This window comes from Mixophyes fleayi, chromosome 4, assembly GCF_038048845.1.
Source record: "Mixophyes fleayi isolate aMixFle1 chromosome 4, aMixFle1.hap1, whole genome shotgun sequence".
Taxonomy (NCBI): Eukaryota; Metazoa; Chordata; class Amphibia; order Anura; family Limnodynastidae; genus Mixophyes; species Mixophyes fleayi.
Window position 1 is genome coordinate 205,728,820 of NC_134405.1, and position 12,654 is coordinate 205,741,473.

The following is a 12,654-nucleotide window of genomic DNA, read 5'->3' on the forward strand; positions in this document are numbered from 1 at the left end:
CAAGTACATACATTTGCCTGTATGTGAGCATTTAGCAGTCACAGAAAAACATACACAGTGGCTTAATGTTTAATATCTCTGCCTCACAGCTCTGGGGTCATGGATTCCCAACCATGACCTTATCTGTGTGGCGTTTGTATGTTCTCTTCTCTGTTAATTGGGAATGGGTATTTAGACTGTGAGCTCCAGTGGAACAGGGACTGATAAATTTTCTCTGTGGAATTGGTGGAGCTATATCAATAAATGGTGATGATTATACTCGGTGTTCATTCTGCATCAAATCAACTTCTCTCTACCTCATCTCCTTTAACAGGTTGGCCAACTGGATCTAGTGAGTAAGGTTTCAAACAACAAAGCAGGCGATTTTAAAGTTCAATACACTTTAGTTACATTAAGAGCACTATGGACCTCATTTAGAGTCGGACGCAAAGTCCGTTTCAGGCGCATCCAAAAAAAAACCACTACCACTCATGTGCAGAAAACACCAAATCCGCCTGTATCTTGGACGCAATTTACACTTGCGACAGCTTGCGACTCACTACGAGAGAAAGGGAGGAACGCAGATTGGGAAGGTGTGACCATGTAAATACATCCTAGTCGCAGTGAGGCGCAGACGCCACACACGTCAAAATAGGGCTAAAGCTGTGCGGCAGGAATTAGGTGGCGCAAGCGGTTAGTTAGCTGCAGGACCTACTCGCAGCTCGAAAGGGTATTAAGAGTGGGACGGGACTGGGGTTGCTTGCCACTCGTAATACCCTACCAAGTTGCGGCACACTCCCACTCCTATACTTCTTACGCAGACTTTACATCCAACTCTAAATGAGGTCCTATGTGACTTATGCTGTCTGTTTTCAAGCACGGAGTCTTTTCTTAATTATTAAAGGTTGTTGTGTTCCGACTTGCTGGGAAAACCCCATGGTTTTGCTGGTGGTGGTTGTGGTTAGACTTATTCCCACTGCAAAACCTATTGGCCAGAGCTGCACTGTGTTTAACTGAGTGAAAGGCTACACAGTATTAGTGGGGCATACACTGCATGATATGGCTGTTTTACTGAGGATTTAAATCATTATTTTACTTCAGTCACAGCAAATTTAGTGAGAGCGCGTCTTCATTTATCAGGATATTAGCACAGAGTAATGTGAAGACACCAAATGGCCTTCACCAGGACGTAACTGATTGGACAAGATAAGGAAACCCTGACTCATTTCCTATTAAAGCAATTTGTGTGATATGTGGCTGCTTACGCTTCCTACTGTGTAATGTGTAGGTTAGCCATAAGGTTTCTTCTTAATTGTGTAACAGTAAACATGGAATGATAGCACACAGCTAGTTTTCAGTCCATATGACCATTATTAATGTCATCAGTCTGGCAGTTCTCTGCTTTATACCACAGCTGCTGACCTGCTGATCGGGAGCATCTGTCAGCAGAGCCCTATTCATACCTTATATAGTACAAAATGTTGCTTATCCAATCCATATTTCTTCAAAATTGTCTGTAAAGCTTCATGGATGGTCTTTGTGGGCTTTGTCACAATAAGTAAACTTTTATTCAGTGTTTCAATCTGTAAACTGAGAATGCACCAAAGAGTAAATGTAAATTATTAAATTTTAAACAAACACAAATGTTGTTTTATTTCTTCTTTTTTTAAAAAAAGTATTCCACTAAAATATAATAGGTGTCTTGTGAAAAGCAACGTGTTCATCTGTCATACCTCCATTTCAAGTGGATGTATTTGGATATTGGCACAGTATAGAGAAACACCTTCACATACTGTATATGTTATTGTTATATGTTATTGTTGCAGATTTAAACATTTCTCATGGTCCCAAGAGAGTGTCTTTTATCTAAAGGGATGGGGGAGATTTTTAAAAAATTTTCCTTGTTCTGCTAGAATAATAAACCATATAGGACATTGTTATGTGTGGAATAAGAATCACGAATAGAAAATAATTATAGTTTAATGTTATTGGTGATGTAGTATAGACATTTTGAATGAACTTGTTTAATACTGTTTGAGCCATTTATTTTGTAGTGACATGATAGCAATTACAACACAGTATATGTCAAGTGATTTACATCACTGTCAACTATAAAACATTAAGTTATATAATTTGTGAATCTTAAGAACAGCACTTACAGTCTTTGGATATGTAATATTTACTAGTAACTTCTATTTATATTATTTCATAATGTATGTGTTTGGGACATTGGGGATGATTCGGAGTGGCATGTACACCAGTTTATGCAGTGCATATTGTGTGCGATATCTCTGACTTATAGTAAACTAGGAGCATATGCTGATGATGGAGAGGGGGACACATCTTGAGATGTGTACAGCTCTGCATATGGGCGGAAATACTCCATTCTGCTCTAAGTTAGTGTGATGGTTTTAAAATGGTATAGATTTGGAATATGTTTTGAAATGCATTAAATAAGCATACAGTGTCTTTCTGATTATTATTATCATTTATTTGTTAGGCGCCACAAGATTTCCGCAGCGCCGTACACAGTACAAACAGTAGACTATACAGGGTGAAACAGTACAGAACAATGAACAAAAATACCAATACTTCAGAAACTCCAGGCAGGCTGCTGCAATAAGCACGAAGCAGAAGAACAGGTTAGGAGACAGGATGGAAGAGGGTCCTGCTCATGTGAGTTTACATCCTAAAGGAGGGTAGACAGAAACAGGCACAAGGGGAGCCAGAAGAGAGAAGGGAGAGCGAGTGGAGAAGGTGAGGTGGTTAAGTAGATGGTTGGTAGGCTTTGCGGAAGAGGTGAGTTTTCAGTGCACGTTTGAAGCAGCACAAAGTAGGAGAGAGACGGATGGAACAAGGGAGGTTGTTCCAGTAAAGGGGGGCTGCACGGGAAAAGTCTTGGATTCTGGAGTGGGAAGAAGTGATAAGAGAGGAGGAGAGGCAGCGATCTTTGGCTGAGCGCAGGGAGCGGGCAGGAGTGGGTATGGAGAGGAGGTTAGAGATGTAGGGGGCAGTAGAGTGGGAGAGAGCCTTGTAAGTGGTGGTGAGGAGCTTGAAGAGGATTCTATAGGGGAAGGGAAGCCAGTGTAGGGGGAGGCAGAGGAGGAGCGGCGTGAGAGGAAGATGAGTCTTGCAGCCGCGTTGAGTATAGAGCGGAGGGGGGAGAGATGGGAGTGGGGGAGGTCAGTGAGGAGAAGGTTGCAATAATCCAGGCGGGAGATAATGAGTGCGTGGATGATGGTTTTGGTGGCATCCTGAGAGAGGAAGGGACGGATGCGGGCGATGTTGCATAGTTGGAAGCGACAGGACTGGGCAAGGGAAAGAATGTGGGGGGCAAAAGAGAGAGAGGAGTCAAGGGTGACGCCTAGGCAGCAGAGTTGGGTGACAGAGGAGATGGTAGTGTTGTTGACGACAATAGAGAGGTCGTGGTGGGAAGGGAGTCTGGGTGGAGGAAAGACAATGAGTTCAGTTTTGGAGATATTGATTTTAAGAAAACGCGCGGACATCCAGGAGGAGATGGCGGAGAGGCAGTCAGATACCTGAGAGAGGAGGGTGGAGGAAAGATCAGGAGAAGAGATGTAGAGTTGAATGTCGTCAGCATACAGGTGAAACTGAAGACCAAAGGAGGAGATGAGAGCGCCAAGTGAGGAAGTATAGAGCGAGAAGAGTAAAGGGCCGAGAACAGAGCCCTGCGGGACACCTACAGGGAGAGGGTAGGGGGAGGAGGAAGAACCAGACGTGGATTCAGAGAAGGAGCAGTTAGCATGGTATGAGGTGAACCAGGCAAGGACAGATCCAGAGAGGCCAAGAGAGAGAAGGGTTTGCAGCAGGAGGGGGTGGTCCACAGTGTCAAAGGCTAAGGAGAGGTCAAGGAGAATAAATAGTGAGAAGTGACCCTTGGACTTGGCCGATAGGAGATCATTAGTAACCTTGGCCAGGGCAGTTTTGGTGGAGTGGAGGGGACGGTAGCCAGATTGGAGAGGGTCAAGGAGGGAATAGTCGGAGAGGTGTCTGGCGAGGCGGCTGCAGACTATCCGCTCGAGTAATTTGGAGGCATAGGGGAGTAGTGAGATAGGGCGATAATTAGCAAGAGAGGTGGGCTCGAGATTGGGTTTTTTGAGGATAGGAGAGATTAGAGCGTGTTTAAAAGAGGAGGGGACCAGAGGAAAGAGATAAGTTGAAGAGGTTAGCGAGGTAAGAACAGGCAGTGGGAGAGAGAGAGCAAAGGAGGTGAGAGGGGATGGGGTCGAGAGGACAGGTAGAGGGTGGGGAAGAGAGAATAAGGGAGCGGACTTCTTCACCTGTAGTGGGGCAAAAGGAGCACCAGAGTTGGTTGTTGGGGGGGGGGGGAGGTGAAGCAATGAGGGTGGCGGGGGAAGGGGAGGAGGAGATGTTCAGTTTGATGGCCTCAATTTTGGACGAGAAAAAGGTGGCGGAGAGAGTAGGGAGTTAAAGGTGGCAAAGAGGCGGCGGGGATGGGAGGACTGAGAAGAAATGAGGGACTTGAAGAAGGTTTGTTTAGCGAGGGAGAGGGCAGAGCAGAAAGAGGAGAGGATGAATTTGAAGTGAAGGAAGTCAACCTAGAGAACGAGATTTTCTCCAGAGGCGTTCGGCAGTGAAAGAGTACTTTTGGAGGAAACGGGTGAGTTTGGAGTGCCATGGTTGGGGAATAAGGCGGCGTCTGCGGATAGAGGGGGCCGGGGCGACTCCGTCAAGGGCAGTAGTGAGGGAGAGGTTGTAGAGAGAGGACGCCTGATCAGGACAGGCCAGGGAGGGAAGAGGTGATAGGAGAGTTTCAATAGAGGAGGAGAAAGAGGTAGGGTCGATAGCATCAAGGTTGCGCCTAGTGAGGGTGGCTTTAGGCGGGGCGGGAGAAGGGGAGGAGGAGAGAGTGAAGGAGAGTAGATGGTGGTCAGAGAGTGGGAAGGGAGAGTTGGAGAAGTCAGAGAGATCACAGAGATGAGAGAAGACAAGGTCAAGGGAGTGACCAAGACAGTGGGTGAGGGAGGAGGTCCACTGAGTAAGACCTAGGGAGGAGGAAAGGGTGAGAAGTTTGATGGTGGCGGGGTCAGAACAGTTGTCAATGGGGATATTAAAGTCGCCAAGTATGATGGAGGGGAGGTCAGAGGAAAGGTAGTGGGAGAGCCAGGCGGCGAAGTTGTCGAGGAAAAGGGAGGTGGGGCCAGGGGGACGGTAGATGATGGAGACACGGAGGTGGATAGGGGAGAAGAGACGGATGGAGTGAACTTCAAAGGAGGAGAAGGAGAGGGAAGGTAAGGTGGGAATGACCCGAAAAGTGCAGTTAGGAGACAGGAGGAGGCCCACTCCACCTCCTGGACGCTCGTCCGGTCTGGTGGAGTGGGTGAAGGAGAGGCCCCCGTAGGAGAGAGCAGCAGGTGAGGCAGTGTCAGAAGAAGTAAGCCAGGTTTCAGTGATGGCAAGAAGATTTAGAGAGTTGGAGATGAAGAGGTCATGGATGGAGGATAGTTTGTTTTGGATGGACCTGGAGTTCCAGAGGGCACATGAGAAAGGGAGGGAGGGAACTGGGGAGATGCGGATGAGATTTTCTTGGTTAATGGAGCGAGGGGGAGGGTCGGAGGTGGGGCAGTGAGAGTTGGGCCAGAGAAGGGGGCTAGGGGAGAGGATAGGTATAGGAAAGGAGCGGGGCGGCATGGTGCAGGGCAGGAACAAAGGCTGTGGCAAAAACAATATGAGATGCAGCAAAATTAGAAACGCAGTAAAAATTAAAATACAGTGTGGATAAAATGAATGAAATGAAAAGCACATAAAATTAAAATGAATTGCAAGTGAAATTAACCTAGAATACAAACAATAAGATAAAATAGAGTACAAAACAACATGATAAAGTGAGCTAAAGATGAACTTCAGGTAAATGCAGAATGAAAATGCAATATGAAATATGCAATATTTCATGGACTGACAGCTCATGGACTGAATTTATTGTAGCTTTTCAGGCACACTAGGCCATAGACAGCAATGTCCAAGGGACAGCAGAGAAATGTTTCTATGTAATTTTATTTATTTTCACAGTTTTTGTTGTTGTTTTTTTATGGGGGAAAAATATATGGCATATTCACTGACAATATCAAGGGCAGAATCAGCTACTTATACATTCCTGTCTACACCATGGGCTGTAAATATGTTTATTAATATGTCACTTCTATAACAAGCACATTGGGCTAATTATATATATTGGATCATATTTTGTTTCCTGTGTATACACATACACATTTTCATGCAATATGTTATCTTGTGTTATATTTTACTACTGTATTCTAAGTAACAGGTAACAGAGCTAACTGATTGAGGTAGAGACCCATGTTTTTATTAATTAGATTAAGACAATCTTAATAAAACAATATTTTAATATTTAAATTAATTTAAATGTCTTCTCTCAGTGGTGATCCTTGTATCAAGCACCTTGTATACTCTATACCTTATGTTTTATGTACAGTTCCTTGTTATTCTTGAATTTATGCTTCTTGACTGTTTTGTATTTTGCCTGTTGGTTCACTACATCTTTGTAATGTGCTCTAATTCCCACTGTATGATGCTGCAGAATGTAGTGGTAACATAAATAAACAATAATAATTGTAATAATATTTATTTGGTGTCACATATGTGTATATTTTATACATAATGAAGTAGAAATGATTAAATATAGATTGATATTTTACATACGCTGTCTACTGGTATTGGCCTGAGTGGTCTCTGATGTAAGGAGCTCAGGAAAGGGTCATTACATCCTGCATATATACTCAGCATTAACTGGAAAATGTGTAATCAGGCAAATGGAGGCTATGTTCAGTCTTATTTTGTATTGTGCATGTTGATATGTTCATTGACCGACTATTTTTATATCGAAGGCCAATATTATTTAGCACTTCAGTATTTTATGAAATTCCCTATGGCGCTATATTATTTAGCCGGGGGGACCGATGACTGCCGTTCTGGTAAAGTAAGTAGGCAGATTCCTTTTAAATCTAATGTGGAATTATTTTTTAACTATAAAACAATTGCCAGAAGAGAAGTGACATTAAGTGCAAGGAGCTCAACTCACTGAAAACTGATTCTGTTCTCCAGCATTACCTCCTTGTCCGTAAGAATCATACATTCCTGATCCAGAGCTAACACCTTCTTCTAGAGAAAAGTCAAGCACAGATCAAATTATGTACATTAAAAAGACTGTTGACATGTACTTTAACTTATAGGATAACTTTCTGTTCTTGAGACTTAGTTGTAGGTTTTAGAAACATATATACATGTTGTAACTATAAAAAAGAAAATATTGTTTGAAATGTAGCAAAACCATGTTTAATAACTTTTATATTTTTAAATACACGTATAAACTCATAGGAACGTTTGTACAGTATTGCTTGACCCGTTACAAATACTTTTAAAGGGAAAATACAGTTTATTTGTCAGTGAGTTTTATTCAATAACCACTTCAATTATTTGTCCATAGAATTAATTAATTGTCCCTTACAATGTTGTTTAATAATGACATTTGCACCAAATCCCTTCTTTTGTTTAACTTATCATATGCAAAACTCTGTTTGTAACTAAGATTAATTAATTAAATTTAAATTGTTTAAAATACTATACAGTTGTATTAATAGCATATATCTACAGTTTGACTTGCATGTACAAATTCATGCACACGTAATATATAGAAATAGAAAATATAATCTTTACACATATACATGCCCAGCAGCAGCAAAGTGTACCTGGGAAATATATACCAATAAACAAATGTAGATCTTAATGTGTCAATAGTTAGGTTGAAACATAGAGCAAAACTGACATCTAGTGGGCAGTTTGCAAATTACAGAATTCCATCTATAGTGAAAAACAACCGGAAGCTAGAAATCTGTGTATCGCTAATCAACTAGGAACAAGGTGCTCAATCTGGTTAACTGCAGTAGGGCAGGAGGCATTATTTCCTATAACAAAAGTAAACTTTAGAGGATACTTAATACAGTTACACTTTAAAAAAATTGAACCTTTACATTTGTGTCATTCACAACTTTAATGTTCTTTTTTCAGATCTCTACTATTACTTTTAGTATTTGTACATTATACATTCACTAATTCTTCAGGGATCTGCCCAATATTTAAATGACACCACTACTTCTTGAGAAGCATACGAATATACTCAGTATGGCTTTTAAAGGAGATGTTAAATTTTTCAGGTGTTATCCCCCTCAAACATTCTCCTCCATAGATAGTTCAGCCAGGATCCCCCAAAGGATCCCCCATAGTTGACAAGAGCGCATTTTGTGATCATATTAATGCCATAGACAGATCTGTAAGATCTGTCCATGTTAATAGGATGGTGGAGAATGGAAGACTGTACCTGATTGGATGGACCACCTTGGCCTCATTTCAAGTGCAGCATTTCATCCTGTATCATCATACCATGTTTGAACAGTCCAAAACATTTGAACTACTCTTTGCTATTTCTCACTATAGTGGTCCACACGGGAGAGACTAATTGTACAAATACCTGTTCATTTCCTGCTAGGTATACTTTCACATCTGAAGGACTGTATCCTCTTTTCTCACAGACTCCAGCCAGCATTTCACGTATGGTTAGACCTGGTCTGACAGCTGTGAGTGAGGCCGTGCCATCTGGGAGATAGACACAGCAGTATTTGATATGTCTGTTCTCTGCTTCACGTTCCATGTTACTTAGGCTGTCGCTGTCATTCTGAAAGGATAATTACAAGGAATAAGCTACTGGAGAAAAGAATTCAAAAATAAAATTTGAAAACAACAGTAAAAGACATGAGTAACTGTGAGCAGATTTTTATTTTCCGTTTTAAACCATTTTATTCTGAACAGATTAAGTGGTTGAGTAAACAGTTAGAGAAAAAAAGCACACGCCTTTATTTTATAGTCATCTGGCTGGAGAGACTAAATGACCTATAACAGTGTGGGCTAAATGGACAAACTGGGCGGTACTTGTAAACCAGAGGAAGGCTCACATGATCTGCTTATATCCAATTACATGCCACCATATCATGCACACCAACACCCTGCTATTAAGTCTACGAATGCAGCATAAGGTGCAACTAATCTACGGCTCAATCTAAGACACAGCTCAGGATACTATCAGAGCTGAACACAACAAACACATTGCAGTATGAACTACAGAAGTTAATGATAGCTTTCTAGTTTTATAAATGTAAGACTGGAAATAGGTACATCAGTTCCATTATATAGACCAATTACATATACAGATAAATACAGTATGGATTGAAATGGAGAAAAAAAATCTGTATTGTTTTGTGTCACAAATCAATGGTATGTTAGATCTATTTGTAGGGGAATATTTTTTCCTTACTACAATGAGGCATAACTAAAGCAGAATATATGAGAATTGCTGCATTGTCCAACGATGCCAATAATTGGTTTTGAGCAGGAAAGAACAGTACAAGAGTAAACCAGGGGCTATGTTGTTAGTTTTGTTTTTCAACTCCACTCTTTTCTGTCATCTTTCATTGCAACATCCAATTTTACAACTGTGTAAGGAAACACAGCAAGAAAGTTTCCTCTTTTACTCTGCTTAGCACATGTGTAACATGCAACCTCCTCAAATGCAAAAGGGATTTGTTCCTCATCTGAAGCATGTTTACAATGTCTGTACATGGCAATGGTGTGTTTACCTACAACAAAAATATACTAGTTTATCATTAAAAGCATGCTACCAAGTATCACCACTGTGATTGCAAAGGGCGTTAACACTGCATTGGTGACAAGTGGTGAATGAAAGGCAACAATGTATTAACTTGACAGCTGAATAAATTCAAAAAGATTAAATATTAAAGGCTAAACAACGAAATGATAAGAATATAATGCTCTTGCCTAGTTACAGTATAACACATAAATAACCTATTAATATAGACATACCTAGGCTAAGAGCATGAGGATTCATGCTGCAATTAATGTATATAGCAAGACTTGCAGGGTATGGAAATGAAAGTAATTTGCTGGAAATGATAATCCTAGCCATTGCTCAGTAGGACAATAGTGGCAATTGTTAAGTATAATGTGCTTTATTATGCTGTTCAGAACATGTATGCACTTTTTGAGCACCCACTATGTTATAGAACCACACTCACTGTTTAATATTTCCGCCCCTTGAATTACTCGCAAGTAATCCCTTTTAGGATTTTTTGCTTACTGGAAAAAAATCAATTTACGTATTTTAAAACTTATAGGGAACATTGTTGTGCACCTACGTTGTGCAAATGGAACCACATTTGCACAATGAATATGTCTCTGAACTGGCTTGAAAAACAACTTATTTCTGCAGAAGTGAGGCTTGAGTTATATACCTCTTTGCCAGAGAATGAGGAGATGGTGTTTAGGTCCAGGCTAGTAGCAGAATTCAGAGATCCTTCCGATTTACGTCGAGATAAGGGTCCATTGCCGTCTAAGGTGTCTATGAAAATAAGTATATTCTAATTAGTACATGGATCTAGGAGAAAGAAATCGGTTTGTCACATTAAATTCAATATCATCTTATATGGCCATGGTGCAGAACGGGTAAATATTGTTTCTACATACGCAGGTTTTATGCTGGTCACATACACTACATGACATAATGTGCCTTATGTGTGGTGTCAAAACTGTCACATGTCTATCAGATAGCAGATCAATGCATTGGTCGATTTAAAGGTGAAGTGGGTTTTAACCATTAACAGTAAAAATGCAATAAAATAAAAAGGTACACTGGCTCATCACTATGTTGGGCCAACAGATGGAGATGCAGACCTTTTTAATCTTTGAAAAACTATTAACTGGATAGTATGGCTGGTTTGACAAGAAGCATTTTTTTTATACATGATATTGACAGAGTGAATGGAAATTCTTTTTATGCAAATAAAACAGACATGAATATATAATACATATAGCCACCATATGAATCTGTGGTTTCTAGCAATCACAACATGTGTTAACATACTCAGCAAGTTGAATTCAGGTGGGGTAGACTTTTCCCAAACCACACTTTTCCTCAGGACTGAAAGTCATGTTGTATATTCTACTTGTATTAGGACACAATGCAAGAAGTCAAACTTTGCTTTTCATTAGCCAGTGAAATCTGTTTTAAATTACTAAAGTAAATATAGAGAATAATGTACATCTAGTGTAGGATATAAGGACGCTATCAGTTCTGTGGCCATATAAGGGCACAAAGCTGCAGGCTAAGTGTTGTTGTTCAAGTCACTTAAATCTGAGTTGAGCTTTAATATGCCTTTTACTTTACAGTAGAGGACACCATATTCTATGTGACTTCTGAGTGGTCACTGACTATAGTAACAGAGCCATGTGCTGTGCATTGTCACCTGACTCTGTGAGGTGAGCAACACTCCTCATTAGACCTTCACATTATTTTAGACAAGAGAGCTCTTACCCTAAAACAACACTGGCAACAGCGGCATAGAAACCTTTCCACACTGTAGTAATAGGTGTGTAAATAAAACTGTTTCATATTACTTTTTCAATTCTATGTTATGAGTTTACTCTTTCCGTGGAAGAAGAGGCTGTCTACAAGAAGCAAGTAAACCGGTTATGCCAGTAACTGGAAACCAGTTGAAAGTGATAAAAAGTTATTTTTAAAATGTTTTGGTAAAATAAAAAAGGTTCAAGGCAGGTAGTGCTGTGCCCTTGGGCAATATTATAATATTCATAACAGGTTTTCAGGACAACTGATTTGAATAAAATACAAATCAGTCTATGTACCCGAGGGCATTAAAAATGCTTAATTTACCATGCAGTTATAGTAACAAACTGAATATGCAGTACTGCATTTATCAACTTTGGGTTCCATTTATGATTTATGGCTGGTGCAAAGAAAGATGATGCCATTGCCAATAGCAACTATTCAGATGTTTTATTTAATTTTCTATACTGCACTAGAAAATGACAGAGTATGATTGGTTGATATGAGTAACATGTCATTTCTCATAATAATTTTCATAAATGCCCCCTCCCCGATGGCATACATTCCAACATTTAAAATTCCAAAAGGGGGTGTGTGGTTGCATCACTTTAGGGACGGGTGTATGTCAAAATGGTGTTTCTAGTGCTTCTTGTCAGGCTCCGTCCCCACTGTTTCCCTGCCATACAGGGACGGACGCCTGCTGACTCTGGGCGGGGCGCCCTGTTGCCTAGCAACAGGCGCACGGCGGCTTCTGCCGGACCTCACTGTCAGGCGCATGCGCCCTGCTCCGTCCCCTTGCCTAGCAACGGGACACTACCCCTGCACGCAGCGTGCCTCTCCTCAGCCTCCTCCAATCACTGAGTTGCTGCCTCTATTTAAACCTGGCTCTGGCGCCATTAGGGTGCCAGAGCAACAGGTTCCTGACTCCAGCGTTTCCCTGTGTTATTCCTGTTGTGACCCAGCTCTCCTGACCATTCTGTCATCTCTGCGCTCTCCTGTTGTGACCCGGCTTGTCGACCATCCACCATTCTGTCTGCCCCATATTGTTTCGTGACCTTGGCCTGTTTGACTATCCTCTAGGATTCTCCTATTGTACCTCGCCTCCCGATTGGCTTCCGACCCAGACCGCTACACCAGCAACTGGCTAGTAGGACCGCGACCTGCGTGCCTCAAGCAGCGAAGTCCAAACCTCCTTGCGGGGGTCC

General features: G+C 41.3%; 1 protein-coding gene across 4 annotated transcripts in view; it reads right to left on the reverse strand.

Moving 5' to 3' along the window:
- Window positions 1-12,654, reverse strand: part of RGS14 (regulator of G protein signaling 14) — a 90,783-nt gene that overhangs the window by 14,952 nt on the left and 63,177 nt on the right. For 2 of the 4 annotated variants that reach the window (XM_075209191.1, XM_075209194.1), the window contains 4 exons: window positions 10,341-10,447; window positions 8,507-8,710; window positions 7,061-7,140; window positions 1,443-1,569 (listed from right to left, as the gene is read on the reverse strand). In XM_075209191.1, the coding sequence (XP_075065292.1) occupies window positions 1,443-1,569; window positions 7,061-7,140; window positions 8,507-8,710; window positions 10,341-10,447 (518 nt within the window). The remainder of the gene's footprint in view (window positions 1-1,442; window positions 1,570-7,060; window positions 7,141-8,506; window positions 8,711-10,340; window positions 10,448-12,654) is intronic. The other 2 variants (XM_075209192.1, XM_075209195.1) reach the window with 2 other exon arrangements.